This window comes from Lepisma saccharinum, unplaced genomic scaffold (assembly GCF_977018435.1).
Source record: "Lepisma saccharinum unplaced genomic scaffold, izLepSacc3.1 HAP1_SCAFFOLD_471, whole genome shotgun sequence".
Taxonomy (NCBI): Eukaryota; Metazoa; Arthropoda; class Insecta; order Zygentoma; family Lepismatidae; genus Lepisma; species Lepisma saccharinum.
Window position 1 is genome coordinate 123,353 of NW_028143164.1, and position 22,987 is coordinate 146,339.

At 39.8% G+C, this 22,987-nt stretch overlaps 1 protein-coding gene across 1 annotated transcript; it reads left to right on the forward strand.

Annotated features, from left to right (window-relative positions):
• The first annotated feature begins 14,608 nt into the window (after positions 1–14,608).
• Positions 14,609–15,952, forward strand: LOC145982937 (uncharacterized protein F54H12.2-like). The gene has a single exon (XM_083116234.1). The coding sequence runs from the start codon at positions 14,609–14,611 to the stop codon at positions 15,950–15,952; it is 1,344 nt and encodes a 447-aa protein (XP_082972360.1).
• Positions 15,953–22,987: the final 7,035 nt, after the last annotated feature.

Below are 22,987 nucleotides of genomic sequence, written 5' to 3' on the forward strand. Positions count from 1 at the left end.
GTTGATAATTTCTAGCTTGCCCCAATTGGCTAGATTGGAAAAATAGACACTTGTATGTATTCTCTAAAAGTTGAGAACAACCGAAATACCAACAACTCATGAAGCTGTACGAGGGACTGGGCATAGCTACATTTGCATCAACAATAAAACCTCTCGACCAATGTTTGAAAAATTCTGTTGTGGTATTCGATGATGTTATTCTGGAAAATCAGAATGAAATTATATTTTTTTTGCACAGGGTCGTCACAAAGAAATAGACTGCTTTTATTTAGCTCAAACTTATTCCAAAATTCCCAAACAATTACTACGAGATAATACAAACTTAATCTTTTTTTTTCGTCAAGATCATACTAATTTGAAACATGTATACGATGATTATGTTGGAGGAGACTTAAATTACAACCAATTTTCAAAATTCTGTTCATCTTGTTGGAACAGCGACGATTTTGGTTTTGTTACTATCGACATGACTCGGAAACCCATAGTTAAGTTTAGAAATAAAATCAACGATTTTTTAAACGTTGAAACGATATAAAATAACCATTAATTAAAAAAATAAATGTGACGAAACATAAAATAGAAGACAATTCGAAATTACGAGAGTACTTGTCCAAACGTTTCAAAGGTTGGAAATCAGAGAATCGAGGTTTTTACGAACAACACAAGAGTCAAGACCAACCTATTATCGATGCAATCAGTGGTCTTGATAAAGAGATTAAGAGTGTTACAGAACAAAATAAAAACCTCATCAATGAATTGGTACCTCTTACTGCTAAAAATTATGCAGATTTCCCTCCTACGCCATTGTCTAGCATCCACACTCCTCTGGTACTCAAGGAACCACCTGCTAGAGCAGCTATAGAAGAATCAGAGAAAATCGAGTTGGGTCCCCTGGCAAGGGATTACCTGAGTACAGGAAAATTCGAAAAAGATGAAGTATTTGGATTGTATCCAAGTATGGAGGGAAATGAAGGCGAAGTATGGAAAATTGGTAAGTCTAAAGTTACATTCGAAGGGGACAACATAAAAATTAATTTGGGTGGGAGAAACGGCTGGTCCAGATATCCTGGTACCGTAGGGCTATGGTAGCTCATTACCAAAAAACAACCAAAAAATTTTACAGAAGATGATTATCAAAGTTACTCTGAAATTTTGACACTCTCTGATGCTTCGTACCAAAATAACAATGCCAGTCAAAAGCGTGTGAAATCGAGCAGCGGGGATAAATACAAAAATCTGATTAAGCCTATCTGGAATCATCTCAAAACCGGTAGTGGTATAAAACAATACAATACTCTACCTAAGGAATTTGTATGCATAAACGATGTGAGACAACTTATAGATAGGTTGCTGGTTATACCAGGGGAGGAAAATGCTGGGAACAATTATTTCCATTAAGAGAAAATGAGTATTGTAAACATGATTAGTGACAAGTTAGATAATTTTATTGTAAACGATCCCAAAGGTATAAGTAGTAACGCACCGGCGTTGACGAAGAAAACTTCGTATAAATTTCGTCTAAACCGGAAGTAGATAAGATAAGAGATAAGGAAGTAGATAAGATAAGGGGGGGGGTTGTTTGTTAATTGGTCTGGGCGGAAATGATAAGTGGATGGAGAGGAGAATAATTGTGTGTGAATTGTGATCAGTGTTGCCAAATGTGAATAAAAAGAGTAGTGTTTCCAACTGGGGTGTATTTTTTCTAAATGTGTATAGATTTGAATAGGTGAGTTGTTAAAGCGTTAGTGTTTAAAGTGAATGGTCCAGGGGTTCGGGGTATATGTTTTTTTATTTAAATTTTGTTGTGAAAGATGTGAAAATGGAATGTGTATATATTGATTTCCCAAAAAAATGGATTGAGAGGAGCAGAGTGTGAACAGTGTTGCCAATTGGGATTGAGATTGCGGGAAGTGTTTCCTGTTGTTAATGAGTGATTGATATGGGTTTCCGGTGTTGATGAGATAGGTGGCTATTTTTGGGGGCGTTTCCCGTTTGAGACCGTTGATGAGTCTGAGATTCCTGGAAATGGGTGTAACGGTTTTCTGTCTGAATAGAACATGTCCGAACATGTTTTGGGCGTAGGTTTGGATGAATTTGCAATTTCTGGGTGGTGTAACGGTTCTGTGTGAACATGCCTGAACATGTTTTGGGCGTAGCCTTGTAGTTTTAAGTTTGTTTAACGGAAATGGTGACGTAGGAGGGAAAAGGGTATAAATAGAAAGGAAAGAGGATGGATGTAAGCGGTACACGTTTGTCTGATAATGGTGTGAATTTCTACGAGATCAGCTACGAAGAGTTCTGGGAACTTGTTCGGTCTTGCGGCGATCTGGACAGCGATCGAACGGTCCTGGATCGGTTGCTGAGTTATTTCCCGTTTATGTATGTAGCGATACCTGAATCTCCCTGGTGTGGATGTTACCTGGTCAACGGCTCAGGAAAAAGAATTCACCGTCGCTGCGAGACTTTGAAGGAGATAGAAGAGAGGAAAAGAAGAGGTGACGAGAGAACAGGATTTCCGAGTCACCGGTGTATCTGCGAACTACGTCGCAGGAAGGAAGAGTTGGGCGAAGCTTTGAAGAAGAGAGTGAAAGAGTGGCTTTCTTTGTTGGCAGACAGAAATTCCGTGTGGTGTTCTGGCTGTGATCGTCCATTGTTACTTAACTTAGAAGGTCATCCTTGTTTCCCTGTGGTTCCTCCCGAAAGTTTCGATTTTCGCAGACGGCTGTTCCCCGACGATCCTGAGGATATTCTGGCTGAACCTTTATCGCCGATAGCGAGGACCCCGTCACCTACAGTATCTGATTTTGAGAATATTCTGGCTGAACCTTCATACCCGATGCCAAGGACCCTGTCACCTACAGAACCCGATTTAATTCGTTTTTACCTCGTATGAGAGTGTTTACTCACCACGATTGCTGGACTCGCACCGAGCCGTATGTTATCGATTACCTGTCAGTGATTCGAGATACAGAACATACAGAAAGTGGCCTATAGGATTATGCCAGACTCCGGAAGAATTAGTGACTGTAGGATTTTACTATTCAGGCTTTAGCGACAGGGTATTATTTTTTCATTGTTCGTACGGACTTTGCGATTGGACATCCAAAGATTGTCCTATTCTAGGACATTACATGTTGATACCCCAGTGTCCTTTCATACAGAGTGTTGCGGCGTTACATCGTAACTCCAAAAGCTGCCGTTTGTTAATGGGGGGGGGGGGGGGGTAAATATGTGTTATAAGAGTGGATGTGTCTAATTGTTTAGGGGCGTTTGTTATCATGTTAGTTCAGATAGATGGTGTTTGTGTAGGAATGTGTTATAAGACAGGTGCGGTTGGGACTGTAAATGCAAAGATAGAGAAAATGTGATACTGTTTATTTGCTGGATGGAGAACGGAAGGAAAGAAAAGAAAAAAGTACGTTTCTCCGAAGAGGTGGAGGTGTATGCGATACCGGGGGAGGAGGATCGACGAGGTACGTGGGCACTCGACGCTCTGCGCGAGAGGATGCGCAAGGAACTTCAGGGAGAAGTTATCAGCGAGGAAGAGGAGGGGTAGATAGGTATATAAAGAGTTCCGTTGTGTTTGAATTTCACTATTCACCAGACATCTTCAGCTGTGTACATCATTGGAGATAGTTGTTACCGGAGGAAGCGATAGAACCCCTATTCGAAGGTAAGTATGATGGGTTTGGTGTCCTGGGTGTTGACGTTTTTTGGTGGGGTGATTGGAAAATTATCCCCAGCTGAACCAGTTTTGGATTGTAGTAGTGACGTACCTGCTGCTGAAAGTTTACCGGAATCATCGATACGTCCAGGTGGGAGTACGGAAGAGAAATGGTATGAGGGTAGTTGTATTAGCGAAGTAGAATTTCGACGTAGTTGGGAGGGAAAAATGCCGGAATATCTGCATTAATATGAACTGTGTTTTCATCATGTTGCCTATGGTAAAAAACTTTTGCTGAAAACAAAAAACATATGTCTTACTTTTTGTTTCTTATTTCCAGATGGCATCCCTACCGTTCGAATTTGACCTCCTACACGCGAATGTGAAAAATGAAGCTGAACGTGGAGGTGAGAGAAGGAATCTATGGAGCAAGACCCATGCGAAGCAGGCTGAGAAGCAGATTGCGTGCTTTGTAGATTTTTGCGAGGAGAATGGTTTAGCTGGAGAGTTGTTGGAAAATCTGGAAGAGGTGTGCAAGGATATGGAGGTTAGACTCGACAGCCTCGTCAAGCTGTTCACGTACATATTCGACAAGAAACAAACAAGTCCGGTGTTTGAGGGATTTATTGAAAATATAAGAAAAGCTACCTATGTACCATCCCACTTCAGCATGAAAGTGTGTTTTGAACTGATGGAAGTTTTCAAAGGTGTGCGGAAGCAGAAAGGCATAGATAAAATGGGGGGTACAGAAGGTGAAATGGAGAAGAGGATGCTAGAGATTTTGAAAAAACGAAAATTGGATAACTAAAAACTAACAATGCTAACACACTAATCATCTTATTCCATTTTTGTTATTTATATATATGTAATGTATATAAGTTGACATGTGTGCAGAGTAACACTGTTTTTTCTGATCCATATATGTATTTTGAATAAATGGAAATAATAAACATATATTGAATATATATATAAATGATTATGTTAATTATTTACTTGGAATACTTACAAAGTTCTCTCTCTCCATATTCTTGATGGCTTCTATAAGATGTCAGAACAAACACTGTCAGTGTATTCGACAAGTTTCATTTTCCATTCGCAATATCAAAAGGAAATGGGTGGATGTTGATATCTCTGTAAGGAAATGGGTGGATGTTGATATCTCTGTACGGAAGTGGGTGGATAGCGGTATCATATTCTGCTAACGAGAATGACAAACAATTCGCAGTATGTCACAGAACCTGCTAACACACATAACTCATGGTTAAAGTGTAAACCTTTGTAACCGTAAGTTAATGACCGCTAATAACAGTAGATATATATATATATATATATATATCACACACACACACATATGTCAGAGTATATATATATATATACATCTTGACCTTGACCTTGACCTTGGCCGTGACCTTGACCTTGACCTTGGTCGTGACCTTGACCTTGACCTTGGTCGTGACCTTGACCTTGGCCTTGACCTTGACCTTGGTCGTGACCTTGACCTTGACCTTGGCTGTGACCTTGACCTTGGTCGTGACCTTGACCTTGGCCGTGACCTTGACCTTGACCTTGGTCGTGACCTAGACCTTAACCTTGACCTTGGTCGTGACCTTGACCTTGACCTTGGTCGTGACCTTGACCTTGACATTGACCTTGACATGACCTTGGCCTTGAAATGACCTTGAAACTTCAAACCCGGATATCTCGGTAACCGGAAGTGCTAGACCGGAAATAACACCATATTCGGATTCTACGCCTCGAGATCTATCGATTGGACAACTTGACCTTGAAATGACCTTCAAACTTCAAACCCGGATATCTCGGTAACCGAAAATGCTAGACCGCAAATGACACCATATTCGTATTCTACGCCTCAAGCACAATAAATAGATAGACTCAATTATTTCGAGGTAGTCACAAATCGGCCGGAAGAATGCGTGATTGTGTTATCTTGCCTAGTTAGAAGATTGCGAATTATCTCGAGGAAGTGCAAAACCAACCGGAAGCGAATGTGCTATCGTGTCTACATATAAAACCACATTGTCCCCTCCACTAAACAGTCTCAGTGATACGATCGTGGTGGAACCATGTACTGGCAGTTATCCGGTGACGAGTTGCTTGCGCTATTTCGTGATGGGTATTTCAAAACACCCAAACAGCTCCAGGAAGTTTTGTTACATATTGCGCAAAAGATCATCTTGGGAGAGACGATCACCTTAGTAGAGGAGTATGATCGGATGCTGCAAACTGTGACAACGACCGTACCAGAGCTCTCCGGGGAAGAATGGACGTCTTCGAAGGGGACTGCATCTTCCGAATCGCATCAAGGCGCATCCGACCCTCTTTCACCACCAGAAATGGTAGGGGATGGTGCTCCCACACCGGGGATGGAGCCTCGCCCAGGACCGTCTTGGAGACCCGATCCGGACTTTTTGGAGAAGGAGGTGGTGTACCCCCAAATGCCCCGGAACCTGTACCAGGACCTTCATGGAGGCCTGATCCAACGCCTTCGATCGAGAATGTGCCTGACCCTACATCTGAGTCTTCTGGAGGTAAGAAGAGTAGGAAAAGGAAGCATGTGCCTTGGGTGGACCAAACTATTGGTAACATTATATTCCACAATATACAAGAACGTAGTTATCCAAAATTCCGTGCTAAAGGACAACGTGTAGAATTTAGTTTTTCCAAGCAACCCGAAAATGTAGACCCCCAGACCTGGATACGTGAGGGTGTGGAAAATTTACTGCTTTATGTGAAAAAAGGTGCCAAGGATAGTGATCAGATCGGTCTCACACTTTCTAATGTATCCGATGTGACAGTGAAAGATATTTATGTGGGATGGCATAGATGTGATCAGTTGAAACCTGATATGGTTTGGGATATTCTGTCTAAAATACTTCAGAGTGCTAAGACCTTTCACTTTACAGACCGTTTAATGTTAAAAGCTGACCACGTTAACATACCGGTTGGTGGTGGTGGTGGTAAACGTGTGTATTGTCTCCCGAATCACATGGCTTCAACAGTGAAAAGAAGTGTTGTACGTGTGCGAAATAGAGATAAGCCTTTGTGTTTGGTTGAAGCTCTGATTATAGGGAAGGCACATGCAGATCGAGATCCTGCCTATAATGCCTACAGAGCCGGTTTCAAACTGCAAAAACCTGTGTTTGACCTGATGATTAAAGCTGGTGTGAATCTGACAGCCGATGCATGTATCGGAAGTGGGATACCTGAACTCAGAAAATTCCAACAATACCTTAGCGATTATAAGATAATTGTGTACAACAGTCTTCGAGCTCCTAAAGACATACTCTTTGAGGGGCAAGTACAAAATGTGTCTAAATGCATCTACCTCTTGTATGATGACGTTCAGCAACATTTTGATGTTATTGTTAATCGTGTTGGGGCATTTGCAGCAACGCAGGAATGTCGCGGGTGTAATGAGTTGATATTTGGTAAACCACACAGTCACGCTTGTAAACAGATATGCTCTATGTGCCGTGCCACACCACCATGTGTACCCCAATCTAACACCTCCATCACGTGTAAGGTGTGCCATAGAATATTCAAAGATCGTGTATGTTTCACTAGGCATATGTCTACATCGTTTCGAAATGGTACAGTGTGTAGTGAAATTCAGCAGTGTCCAAAATGTTACAGAATCGTATTCACAAGTAACAGACATGAAAAGAAACATGACTGCAATGCAAAATACTGTAAAACGTGCAAAAAGGTAAAACCGATCAACCATCACTGTTACATACCAATTCCGAACCCCCAACAAAGGTCCAAATTTTTGTTGATATTTTACGATTTTGAATGTTACACTGATGTCCCTTATACAGAAAAAAACAATTCTTTTCTTCATGTTCCAAATCTGATCGTGATCCAAACAGCCTGTCATGCATGTTATTTACAACAAGATTTATCAATACCTTGTCGAGTTTGCGGAATACGTCAATATGTATTTTGGGATGACCCAGTCGATACATTTTTATCGTACCTGGAACTGCAACACAAATTCAATAACGTCACTATTTGTGCACACAATGCACGTGGATATGACTCAACATTTCTGTTACGCAGAATGTTGGAAAGAGGAATGGCAGCTAGAATTGTTTTGAATGGAACGAAAATCATGAGCATGAAGTATCAGAATCTACATTTCATCGATAGTTTAAACTACGTTCAATCAAACCTTGCTGGATTTTCCAAACTCTTCGGCTTACCGATGCAGAAAGGATATTATCCACATTTGTGGAATACCTACGAACATCGAAATTATGTAGGAGAAATGCCACCGCCTTCAGCATACGGATATGATCACATGAAATCTGTGGAAGATCAAACTAAATTTATGCTATGGTACGAAAACGAACGCAAGAACAATGTTCCTTTCAACAACAAAGAACAGCTGTTGGAATATTGCATTAAGGACGTGACACTATTGAGGCAGGGTTGTTTAAAATTAAGACAGAATTTTATGGATATTAGCAAAATAGACATCTTCCAAAAGTGTATTACAATAGCATCCGTATGTTCATTAATCTACAGACAGCAGTTCATGCCTAGTGAGAGCATTGGTATAATCCCCCAAGGAGGTTACCACCATGCCGACATAATGTCGAAGGCTGCATTGAAATGGTTAACATATGTCGAGGAGCAAAACAATTTCGCAATCATCCACGGTGGGAGAACCCGTGAGAAATATGTGTTGGGTGCACGCTTCAAAGTAGACGGTTTCCGTGAAGAGACACAAACCTGTTACGAGTTTTTCGGGTGCTGGTTTCATGGCTGTCCACGATGTATATCCACAAACAGGTGTGTATATCCGGAGTTTGACAGAGAAGTGGGAGAAGAGGATGGTAGCAACCAGCAGGAGAAAACCCAAAACAACAATTATGTCGACCGTGTGAACACGGCAGCATTTCGATATGAAACAACATGTCGTAAAATCAGCGCTCTTCAGTCTGAAGGATATAATGTGGTAACTATGTGGGAGTGTGACTTTAAGAAAATATTGGACGCTGACCCACAACTTGATAAATACTTGTCATCACATCCAGTTGTGCAGTGTACACCTCTAAACCCTCGTGATGCATTATATGGTGGTAGAGTGGAGACTGTGAGAACTTATTATAAAATCAAGGAGGGTGAACAGCTGAAATACTATGATTTCACCAGTCTCTACCCCTATGTTAACAAATACTGTGTATACCCAATAGGACACCCTACCATATTCCTTGAAGATTCCATGCCTTCTGTACCGGAGATATTAGCCATGGAAGGTTTTATAAAATGTAAAGTCCTCCCACCTCAAACACTTCTTCACCCTGTATTACCCACAAAAATGAACAAGAAACTCATGTTTGTTTTGTGCAAGGAATGTGGATTACAATTAAAATGTGAAGGTACCTGTCAACATTCTGTAGAACAACGTGCACTTTCAGGAACGTGGGTGATAGCGGAAATGCGTAAAGCATGTTCTCTTGGTTATACCATACTATCGGTATCTGAAGTATGGAAATATGAAACAGCTGTGTATGACCCTGCCACAAAAACGGGGGGGCTGTTTACGGGGTATGTGAACACCTTCTTGAAAATAAAACAGGAAGCAAGTGGATGGCCGATGTGGTGTAAGACGCAAAAGAATAAAGAAACCTATATTCAGCAATATTTTGAGAGGGAGGGGATTTTGCTGGATGAAAATAACATTGAGGTGAACCCCGGTAAACGCACTCTCGCAAAACAATGCCTGAATTCTTTGTGGGGAAAGTTCAGCCAACGGCAAAACCTCTCACAAACTACAATCATCACTGAATCTAAGGATTTCCTTGATAAGATAACCGATCCGAACATTATTATTGGTGGAGTTATATTTATCAACCAGGACACGGTAGTGGTAAACTGGAAATATGTCACCGAGGTTGCTCCACAAAATGACAAGGTGAGTGTTCCCATCGGTGCATTCACAACCTGCCATGCACGTCTTAAATTATACGAACTTCTGGAAAAGTTAGGCGATAGAGTGTGCTACTGTGACACAGATTCTGTAATCTACATTGATAACCCTTCGATGGAATACCACCCACAATTAGGTGATGCGCTTGGTGAACTGACTGATGAACTAACGGAGTTTGGTTCGGATGCGGTGTGTGAAGAATTTGTCTCAACAGGGCCAAAATGTTACAGTTTGAAAATATGTAAACCTTTTTCTGAACCTGAATATATTTGCAAAGTAAAAGGTATCACGCTGAACGTGTCAAGTTTGACATTGGTGAATTTTCAAACAATGTGTGATATGGTTAAAGATGGAAAAGATGAAGTTGTTGTGGAGAATATTTTCCGAATTAGACGAACAAAAGAATTCCAGGTCATCAGTTCATTGGAAACACGTCTGTATCAACCTGTCTTGGTGAAACGATGTTTTGATGATAAATACCTCTCGTATCCTTTTGGATTCTGTATGAAGTAAATATATTTCTTGTACATACAATTATTGTAAATCTGATTCTGTATAAAATGTCTGTGTTCATTGTGTATAAAGTAAAGTCTTGAACATATATTATAAATGTGCTTATTTGATTCTGAATAAAATATATATTATGTTAACAGAATGAATACCTATCATTTCCCCCACAGAACTCTCAGAGCACAAAACCCGTAAAGTAATTTGTGTAACATAATGTTTCCGAAACTCGTTCATCCTTTTACAATGATGGTCTGTGGAGCATCAGGAAGTGGTAAAACCACCTTCGTAACAAACCTTGTCGTTTCTATTGTTCATCTTGTTGAAGGACCTATTAAAAAAATAGTATGGTGTTACGATCAGGAAAATAGTATTCCGAAAAAAATGTATGACGTAGATTTTCATAAGGGTATTGTTAATTGGGAATCGTGGAATGGTAAAACTCCGACTCTTATAATTCTGGATGATCTTATGATGGTTGCTCAAGGAGAAAAAGTTGCTGATCTTTTCACAAAGGGTAGTCACCACAAAAATATCTCGGTGGTCTTCATAACGCAAAATCTTTTTCATCAGGGTAAAAATTGCAGGGATATTTCTCTGAACGTGAAACATTTTGTTATATTTAAAAATCCACGTGATATGAACCAATTTACTGTTTTTGCACGGCAACTCCACCCACATCGTATGAAGGAACTCGAAAAAGTATATATAGATGCAACAAAAAAAACCTTTCAGTTATTTGTATATTGATCTCTCCCAGTCAACACCGGATCCTCTACGTTATCAGACAGATATTTTTAACGAGAATTACTCGACAGCATATCTTCCTCAGGAATGCTTAAAACATCGAGATGAAGAAAACGAGGAAGAGACGTACCAGTTCACATTCTAAACATAATATTTCCTTCAAGAAACATTCACCCTTTTTACACGTGCTGAAAAATTCTCCATCGAAAGTTCGTAAATCGTTATTGAAGACCGCACCTAAAAAGACAATTCGTTTCATCAGTGAATGCTGTCTCAATGTTTTAAAAGGTAACGTAAAACTTAAACCGTCTGCAAAACGCCGTCTGGCACCTTACAAGACAGTTTTACGTAATCTTGTAAAACCTAAAGTGAATATCGAAAAACGGAGAAACATTCTAGTTCAGAAAGGAGGATTTTTACCTTTGCTTCTGGGTTCATTGCTATCGGGTCTTCTAGGAACCCTTATTCCACATTAAAATGTCATCCGTTTATAAGAAAATGGTTGTTCTGTCGCCAGAACAGCTAGAACGCATTCGAAACACCGAATCGTCTGCGAGTCTGAAATTATCTATTCTGGATAAAAGAATGAACGATATTATGAAAATGAAGGATATATCTGACGATCAAAAATGGCGTCTGTACAGAAAGGAACTGGACGAGTATTTATGGTTGAGTAGAAAATCAAAGGAACCATTACGAATTCCCATCGTTCAAGATAACAACGATTCAACTGTTTCGCCAGATTCATCGTATTTCCCTCCAAACCTGGCAGAAACATTGCCGCACAATACGCGACAGGAATTACGGGATATCATCGACGAATATCAATCCACAGCGCAACGTCTAATAGACGGGCGTCGGGAAACAGAACTTCCGAAACCTAGGACGTTGACATATTCGACATCATCGTCAACGGAAATTCCTGGGCCCTCTCACAGCCAGCAGCAACCCAAGAAAAAGAAGAAGAAGAAGGCTGGTGTTCGCGTTTCCAGAAAAACTAAACCCTTCCTGAGAACACCCGATGCATACAAACTCGTTCCTTTAAGGAGAAGTCGAAGACGCAGAGATCTATCATGGGAGTCCCTAAATTGAAGCACAATAAAATTCTCTCGAAAATATATTACGATCCGAAACATGGTGCGTCATTTTCATCCGTGGATCGTTTATGGAAAGCGGTAAGAGATAAAAATATATCACGTGATGAGGTGAAAAAATGGTTGATGCATCAGGAAACATATACACTCCACAAAGGTGCCCGAAAAAGGTTCCCGCGAAATCACTATAATGTGTGGAACATTGACATGCTCTGGGAAGCCGATCTTAACGATATGACATCAATACAGAAACACAACGACGGCTTCAAATACCTTCTGACGGTTATCGACGTATTTTCAAAGTATGCCTTTGCATTACCTCTGAAAAATAAAACTAGCAATTCGGTAACCGAAGCTTTCAAGAACATTTTCGAGGAGAGTAAAAGGAAGCCTGTCACGCTGCAAACTGATCAGGGGACAGAATTCACAAATTCCACATTTCAGACGTTTCTAAAGAAAGAACAGATACAATTCTCTACTGCCTCTAATCACCCCGTCAAAGCTAGTGTAGTGGAACGTTTTAACAGAACGTTAAAGGAGCGAATGTGGAAATATTTCACCTCGAAACAGACAAGACGTTACATAGATATTCTACCACGACTTCTCGATGGCTACAATAACACTATCCATAGTTCTATAGGAATGGCTCCTCGAGACGTAAACGAGACAAACGTTTATGCAGTGTGGAAACATCTTAACAGATATAACGATCATATTTCACACCCAGCTTCAAATTTGAATGTGGGGGATATGGTACGAATTTCGGTTGTTAAAGGACATTTCGAAAAGGGTTACGAACAGTCGTGGTCTCGAGAAGTCTTCAAAATTCATGCCATCGTTCAACGTACACCTGTGCCAGTTTACGTATTGGACGATTTAAATGGTGAACCTGTAAAAGGAACATTCTACAAGGAGGAAGTTCAGAAAGTTTATTCAGATCCTAACGAAGAGTATAAAATCGATAAAATTTTGAAAACACGCGGTAAAGGTCGAAATTTGGAATATCTCGTTCGCTGGCTCGGTTACCCACCCAGTTTTGACTCATGGATCAAGGCATCTTCGGTAAAACAGCTATCGAACGGATAAATTACATATTTATATCAAAACATGCACCTTCCACGTTTCAGTGAGTTTTTTTAACTCGGTGAGAATGGATGACGATTTCTACGTCTACCTCCCGTCATCTGCATCGGAAAAATATTTTCCAGACAACACGCTGACCCATTTCACAGTAAAACTTGCAAGACGTATCGATCTGATTCCCGAATTATGGGAAGTCGGATTAGCAGAATTACACCATTCAACTCTATACGATAATGTTCTGGAGACCGATTTTGGATCGGTGATTTTTCCTGTTCGAACATACGCAAATGCGAAAGATTTGATTACCACGATTGCAAATTCCCTTCCCGATGATCAAGAAATACGAAAAACCATTCTTAAGGAATTCTGGCATTTTCTAATCGAGCCGCAATGGGGTTCACCTGGATCATCCATTTCCACGGACAACACACTCTACATCAACGAACAGCCGTTCTATTTTCCTGCAGCAAATTATACGGTGGAGGATCTTATCTCTTTTTTAAAAACTAGTCCTGCCAATGTAGCTGTGCCTACTCATCTTCGATTCTACTTTAAAGAAGCATTGGTTAAATATCTGAATGAGGTGGGTGTTTCGCACCCCGAATCGGACGGTCCTGTGGACAATACAGTGACACCAATCGACGTAACGGACGATTATGCTAAATTTCGGTACGATATATTGAAATCTATCTATTCTACACACATAACATCTAATAACACTGTGGATAAAAATCCTTATATATTTATATATTCGGATATTGTAAAACAGCAATTGGTTGGTGAAGAAATGTTACGACTTCTACGTCTTGCTCGAAAACCATGTTTTGAAATCAATACACCCTGTATAGTACCAGTAGCCCATCACACATTCGATCCAATTCATTACGTTCCTCTGGATAAAGGTTCTTTTGAAACGGTAGAAATCGCCTTGAATGATAGAAAAGGAAATTTTATACCTTTAAGAAGCAGCTCCGTTCCCACAATTGCTGTTCTACATTTTCGTAGAAAACGAAAACCTTTTTAAAAAACAACAGAACATCATTTATTTCAGTCTATGTCGAAAACCAGATGAATCATCATGTATTCACAAGTCGATTATTATACTCACCAAGTACATGGAGGAATCGGACCCATTTTTCGTTCTAATAGAATCCAGAAAGGTAGAGGTCTGGGTTCTCTTTTTGCAGGACTTTTTAGAATGGTGAAACCTCTTCTCTGGAGTGGCGCAAAAGCAATCGGCAGAGAAGCTTTAAAAACCGGTGCTAATATCATCACCGATATGGCGACAACGCAGCAAACTCCGAAAACCATTGTACGTCAAAGAATACGCGAGGCAGGTCAAAATCTTAAAACTAAAACGCAACAGAAAATCGATTCTCTGGCAGGATCGGGTATAAGAATGAGATCAACAAGAAAAAATACTCATTCGATGTTAAAACACTCGGCCACCCGTACCTCAACACTTCGAAAGAAAGGTGGTACATCTGCAAAACGTCGACAAACCCGCAAACGAGGAAATAAACAGAAAAACACCGTCAAAGATATTTTTGGGTAATAATGGAGAATAACGCTTGCATGATATCACAACTGGATCTGTTCCAGAAAAAACCTATCCAGCAGAATGTTGAAAAAACATACACCGTTACCTACAAACCGATTGTTTCCATCGATAATCAAAACGTAATTCTGTTTGTGTTACCTGCAACGGGAACAGATTTCCTCGATCTCTCATCTTGCTATCTACGTATGGAACTTGAAATGGTCAATCAAGATGGGAGTCGCATGAGCGCTTCTCCAACCGACAATGCAACCACAAAAAACTGCGGAGTCATAAATTATCTTCAGAATACTATGTTTTCGCAATGTAACGTTATGATCAATGGCATATCTGTAACATCTGCTGATAACAATTATGCATATAAATCAATCCTCGAAGTGATCACCAATTACGGTTCCGATGCTGCCAACACACATCTCACGAACGCCTTGTATTACTTGGACACACCAGGACAGCAAGATAAAATTAATGCTGCAAACAAGGGTTTTACTACCAGAAAAGATTTTTTCCAATACATTCCGACAACCGGAAATCCTACAGAAGTAACATCCACAGTGGAAGTTATGGGAAGACTCCACATTGATTTCTTCAATCAACCTAAATACCTCGTCAACGGTGTTGAAGTACGTATCGAACTTATTAAGGCACGTGATTCCTTTTACATTTGGGGTGATCAAGATTCACCTACCGTAAAAGTAAGAATATTAAAGGCAGTTCTCGAAATAAATCATGTCATTCCTACTCCTACCACAAGTTTGGCTATAGATAAAGCACTTTCTTACGCTCCAGCTCACTACCCTTTCACGAGAAGCATCATTAAAGCTTACTCTTACGTTACCGGGACACAGCAGATTTCCATCAATAATGTGTTCCAAGGTCCTTTCCCGAACGTTGTACTACTTGCTATGGTGTCCACTTCCAGTTATCTCGGTAGTGCCAAGACAAACCCGTTTGACTTTAGAAGTTTTAATCTATCTTCTTTCCAGCTTGTTAAGAATGGAGAACTCATACCTCACGAACCTTTGAGGATAACAGCAGAAGGAAATGGTGGTTTGGTGACACGTGCCTATCAGACACTCTTTTCGGGTACAGGTATCCACCACGGTAATTTCGGTCATCAGATCACCAGGGAAATGTTCCAAAATGGATCATTTTTTCTGATTTTCGACATTACATCAGATTTTTCAGGGAACGATACACACACCAGTCTTCAGGAACAAGGTACCTTAGGAGTGGAGATGCAGTTTTCTCCTCAACTACCCGAAAATATAACCTGTCTTATTTATGCCGAATTCGACGCTGCAGTGGATATAACAAAAAATAGAGATATCATCGTTCACTAGTGTAGTGTTTATAAATTGCATGTACTCCTGTTATCAGCTCGCAGTGGGCTCGGTACAGTCGCGAAGGAAACATCGGATCTGTGATGGAAAAAACTGACGACCCGTTTTTGAAGATTGAATATCGGAATAGCGACTTATCGAAAACATTATTCCAGCAAACTCGTACACCTTGGTTTCACGCTTTGGACAACGGTCTCATCCAAGTGACTAAAAACAGGGATATTATCATCAACGATGAATACGTCGCAGATCAGACACGTCCTCACTCGCAACTGCTCATCCAAAAAAATCTTTTGTGGTGTTTACCCCAGAGACCTTCTACCTAGAGCGTTCTGCACCCCTGCCTTGATAATTGCAAACACAGACACTTCCGATTCCCAGGGGACGCACTGGGTTGCATTCTATTTCGATAAGAACAATGTGGCCGAATATTTTGATTCATACGGTTTCCATCCGTATTACCAAGAATTTGTAACATTCTTGAATCGACATTCCTCTGTCTGGACTTACAACAATACCCCCTTACAAGGGATATCTGCCACAACATGCGGACATTACTGCTGCGTATATGCTTATTACAAAGCACGTAACATCACAACCAAGGATTTTATACAAACCTTTCCACCAGTCATCGATAAAGATGAATATATTCGACAACGTTTCCATGACATCTTCAAACGTTTACCGAACTGCAAGTGTCCTAGAGGAACCCAAGTGTGTCGTTCTATCCAAGCAGTACGGGAGTGTACGTAACACGCATGTATAAGACATCTGTGCATTGATGTATCTTGTTCAGTGTCTCCTGGGAAGTTCTAGTGACAACATCATGGAACCTGTTATGAACGTTCCTGTGAACAAACACGAAAAGCTCGTGGAACGTATGACTCGCAAGACCCGCAAACGTCTCCTCCCACTCGAGATCGAGACAACTAATCTCAGCAACAAAAAATCACCCGACAAAAAAATGGCTGTGGCAACGGAGAACGATCAAGAAAAAATACCTGACGCAATCAACTTGCCTCAAGACAGCAACGAATGTTCGAAACTACATAACGTGGATGCCTGCACGGATCTTTATCTTGCAAACATATACTTTCTGAACAGTGAAAAAACCAAGTATGTGGCAATAGGTTTCAAGAAAGACTCCCCTTACAACCTTGTGTGGGAATTTTCGCAGCAGGGAAGATCACCCGTATATATGGATTTGGCACAAATTCGTGAAATGTATACTATACAATCTGATCTGCTAACTTACGTCGATACAGGTCGACGATTCAATTATTGGGTTACCGGAAATATTACCATCAATGGAGTAAACTTTTTTGGAAAACGTTGTATTTCTATGTATCGTCATTCTTCACCGGATGCATTCATTTTTACTCCCGATGAACTGCACATATTCCTATGTAAACTGCTGAAACCTTTGAAAAAATTAATGAGGGAACGTTATCAGAAAATACAACCCTACGTGGAGGGTTATGTACATAATATCATGAAGAACATGTATTCGGACAAAAAGGAACCACCCGAAAATCTGCTGAATCCTTTCTACATTCTCTGGTACAATGAACTGATGACCGAAATATATCTCGTCAACGATCGGGGTCACACACTGACATTGTAAATCAACTGTTACTTACCATGCATCCATATTGTATTGTTATTTGTATTGTACACTAGAAATTGTAAACCTTTCTATAAATTTTGTAACCTAGAAATTGTTGTAAACCTTTCTCTATAAATAAAACATTTTAAATATTCAACATCTTTTATTTGTTATATTATTATTACAATAAAAATCATACATTTTCCAGGTATTTTCAACTGCACAGGTTTTCCTCGGGTTTCTACATCGAGTATGGTCTCTGCATTTTTTCCCCATCACATGTATACTGTTCAATTTAGGACATTCAAGATCTTCCATGTTCTGTACAAATACATTCCTGAGTCCTTTTTCCCCGATGCACTTTTCCACAAGTACCACTTTTTCCGTACCTTTAACATACACTGTTCCTGGTGGAAGTACAGAATATAAAAGATCACCTAATTTCTCATAGGGGACCCAACCGTTTTCCCAGTCAAGTCCGTGTTTGAAGTCCCGCAGCCAGTAATTTGTACGGCGGTACTTTTCACTCACTAAATGTAGACCGTACGGGGGTTTCACCAAAAAGTCAAATGTACATTCAAAAGGATATTTCAATACCCCCACTTCTTTCCACACAAATTCACCATCTCTCCCTCGAAGACCCTGAACATCCAGAAAACACACACCCATAGTTCAACAGGTAAACACTGTGATTGTGTCTTCAATGCTGGTTCGGCATATGGCACACTTATACAATTGAGAAGAACAAACTCTGCAGGATACAAAATGACGGCACGGAAGAATTACAACACTGCAGGGTTTTTCAAAACATATCTTGCACATAAACACAGAATCCACACTTGGGGAGTCTTCCTTCACTGATTCTGGACAGTCACAGTATCTGCAACTTTTCGAATCACGATGTAACGCTGCAACACTTTGTATGTATTTGCAGCTTGGTATCGACTTGTAATGTTCTATAATCGGACAATCTTTACATGCCCATTCGCACACTGTGTACAAACAATGGAAACAGGTCACTCTATCACTAAATCCTGAATAATAAAAACCTGCAGTAACTAATTCTTCTGGAGTCTGCCGTATTCCTATCGGCCACCTTTTATACGTGTGGTATCTATTATTCACTGACACATAATCGACAGTATATCGGCCGTTATGGAACACCCGAGAATGGTAACCGAACACTCTCATATGTCATCCAATGGAAAACAATCTGATACTGTGGGTGACGGTGTTGCAGGTTCTAGCGGTGATAGACATTCATCCAGGTCACAATCGAGATCGTCAGGAAACAATTGTTGACAGATATCTGGTGAACAACTCACTCGGAAACAGGGGTGTCCTGCTAATTTACTCAACAAAGTACGATTGCATGCAGAACACCATACAGAATTTTTCTTCTCCAGCAGAACAAGCCACTCTTTCACTCTACCCTTCAAAGCTTCATGGACACTACGCTCATCCTTCCTGTGGCTCAGTTCGCACATACATTTGTGGCTCGGGAATCCTGCTTCTTCGTCCACTCTTCTTTTCCTCTCGTCTATCTCCCTCAGCGTCTCGCAATATTGGTGAACGCCGTTTCCAGAATCGTCGAACGTGTAACAACCGCACCAGGGAGTTTCACGTACCCCTACGTACATGAACGGGAAATAACCCAACAGGCGGTTCAGGGCAGTGCTGTCACGGTCCAGGTCACCGCAAGAACGAACAATTTCCCAGAACTCTTCGTAACTGTATTCGTAAAAATTCAGTCCTCCACTCAACAATCCTGTACCGCACTCGTCCATTCTCTCACACACCGATCACGCCTCGACCCACTATTTATACCTTCTCCCATCTACGTCATTTCCTCCAAAAGGCAACGCCCCAAACAAGTTCATTCCTGTCCTCCATTCATAAGCATGTTCGAGCATGTTCCAGCATGTTCTGCTCGGAAAATTGTGCCAACCATCGAAATTACAAATAACCAACTCCCATCAATCACCTCAACACCCCACACCCTATTCCAATAACAGTATATCAGAAATCAATACACATTTTCACATCTTTCATACAATTTCTTAATAAAAAAAAAAAGACCCAACAGGGAATCGAACCCTGGACCATCCCAACATAACCAATGACAATCAAGAATTTAATCACGTGACACTTTTGTGAAATCTACTCCCATGACGTCATCATCAATAAATCAATCACTGAATCACGTGACTCGGAAATCACCGATCTGAGTTGGCAACACTGCTCTTCCCAATTGGCAACACTGTTCACACTCTGCTCCTCTCAATCCATTTTTTTGGGAAATCAATATATACACATTCCATTTTCACATCTTTCACAACAAAATTTAAATAAAAAAACATATACCCCGAACCCCTGGACCATTCACTTTAAACACTAACGCTTTAACAACTCACCTATTCAAATCTATACACATTTAGAAAAAATACACCCCAGTTGGAAACACTACTCTTTTTATTCACATTTGGCAACACTGATCACAATTCACACACAATTATTCTCCTCTCCATCCACTTATCATTTCCGCCCAGACCAATTAACAAACAACCCCCCCCTTATCTTATCTACTTCCTTATCTCTTATCTTATCTACTTCCGGTTTAGACGAAATTTATACGAAGTTTTCTTCGTCAACGCCGGTGCGTTACTACTGTATAGGATACTTAATTAAAATTATCAATACTTTACCTCCTAAATTCTGGAATATATCAGAGGGTCGAGGTTTATTGAATGATATTATTAACAAACTTCCGCTCGAGTTACACGTACCTGGTAACCAATATTGTGGTCCTGGTACGTGTAACTCGAACGGAAGTTTATTAATAATATCATTCACTAACCTAAGTTACTATTAAATACAAATAAGTGCTTTCCAGTATCCTCGTCAACATGAGACAAAATACTGTTCAAGTGAACAAGAAGTAACCCTTTCAATTGATGATAAATTTCTCTAAATACATCCATGTTTACTGGAATTCTCTCTACAGGCTGATTATGTTGTTGCTTCTTAAACCCAAAAATATCCATGACGTTTTATTTTATATTAGCTATTTTTTATTATATATAAAATATATATTTGTACTAAGTATAAAAAAATTAACAAATACACAAAAACTCAATCTGATCGAAATTACTCTGAAAAAATCACTTGATACACTTTTTTAAACTTAAAAATATTAAAATAGTATGTAGTTTTAAAATAAATTTAATACTTAACTTTCAACACTGCAACAGCACATCGATACTCTTCAAGACACTCTCACGATACTGACTGATCTGTAATGCGAAAACCCTTTAAGTAACCTAAGCGCGGATGAAAACATCCGAAAACAGTAAGTCAATCAGAAGACACCCATTACGCCATAACCAACAACATGCTAGATACGGGTCTGCGTAATAACTTGTTGCGTAAACATTGCTCAATAGTTTACTTTACGAGCCATCGCAATGTTACGTAATTTAACTCGTAAGAAATTATGACACTCGTATCAAGTACGAGATGAAAAAATCACAGATTTGCAATAGTATAAAATCGACAGAAACATCGTCAAAATAGGTTTTCCACTGTGCTTAAATTAATAAAAATAATAGGCCTCGTACCAAGTGTTACTTTGAACGTATCTGATATTACTACTATACTTTATTCACCTCATTTTCTATTCTATTCAAAATATTTTTGCAATAATTCTCACTAAAATAAATTACCTACACCACAATTACTTCGTACAAAGTTAATGAAATATTCAGACTAAACCAGGACTCGAAACCGTGTCGCTACCATACAGTGCCATTGCTCTAAATATTTATTTCATCAAATGTTTATTACATAAATATGATGCTAATACATAGACAATATAGTTACAAATAGTGCGATTTACTATTCATTAATAAAAGCTTGGTTATTGCACATAATGTTCTTTGCATGTCCTTGATTTCATAAGATTGTAGTAATATTAGTAAATTAAAAATCCTTCAGCAATAGTCAAAAATCATATTGTCCAAGAAGCCACTCAACACCACCTAATTTCCTTTACGGAAAATAGGAGAATATCTGTAACATTACGATATGAAAACTGAAAGGTATTGGGGTACGTCAAACGAGTTACCGAGCTAACTCTGGATCTTCCGCTTCCGTTCTCTAGTAAATTTCTAGGAAGTACAGTCACGGACATTTGTTGTTTGCTACAATCCTATTGACTTTCAATAGGATCGTTAGAACCCAAACGTGTCTGCGACTGTACATCTCCAATTGAGAAGGCAAGACATCTTCAGACAAACCAAGGGAATGTCTAGCTGGCTATTTATAAATAGAGCATACAATACTTTGCTTATTTTAATTGAGCAGTTAATGCAATAGCAAGTTATGCGATAACGTAAAGGCTTGGTTGCATAATTTAAGGATAAAAATAACTTTGTTTCTGGGTCCGCAACATGGAAATGACGCATGAAACAGAAGAAAATTAATCCTAGAAAATGTGTTTGTCGTGACAACCAAAATACAATGCAATGCTGCGACGTACGATTGTTTATATTTCAACGCTCGAATCCAGATCGAGATTATATTTATAAATCGAGACCAGATGAAGGAAGAAAGAGTCATTTAGAACAAAACGAGACAGTCTGTCTCACGTTCCTTGGTGACGGAATTAAACGTCATCCATCGACTTTTCAGCATATCTAAAGAATCCAGACAATCCCGTAAGGAATGTTAACCACCTGCGGAGGAAAATCTATCTGCTCTGGTTCTTTCTCTTTTGGAGAAAGGATCGCAGTTGATCAATCGTTTTTGAGAACGGTATCAGGTGGTTGGTCTCTAATGGAAGTTTTACTCTACCTGAATAAAACAGCTCTAGGGCTCACTTAGCTCCCAATCAGTTTGTGTCCATGTGAAATCCTGGGGTTCAGTGTGACTGCGAGCCTGTCTCCACTGTGGCAGATATCAAGAATGTGTGGATCACTAAACCCACTCTAATGAACTCATTCACCTTTCAGCCATTTGTGAAGCATAGAGTTGGTTGATTGGTTGAGGCGAGAATCACTTTGGATGCATCAGCACTGAGGCTACTTGCACAGTCATTTAGTATGAGAATAAGCTACTTCCAAAAGAGATACACTGGAATCGAAAGACAAATTCTGCACGTAAGGAACACCACAGACGATTTTCTTGTATCTGTATTGTTTTTAGTATATTTATTGTAGTACTATTAAAAACCTCTGTTTAATAATTGGAAAATATGGCTCTATTTTTTTTATCGGACAGTTACATTTAAACGTCTGAAAACACACACACACACACACACACACACACACTTACACTCCGACGGACAAGCGCCCCGCAGAAACAAACCGAGAGGGGGAGGGTTAAGTGAAGTTAGGTAATCTCGGTGGCCATAAGTTTCAGGAATTGATTCG

What these genes read in the sequence shown, in the direction of transcription:
- LOC145982937 (XM_083116234.1), top strand. Translation starts at nt 14,609, where the DNA reads ATGGAGAATAACGCTTGCATGATATCACAACTGGATCTGTTCCAGAAA.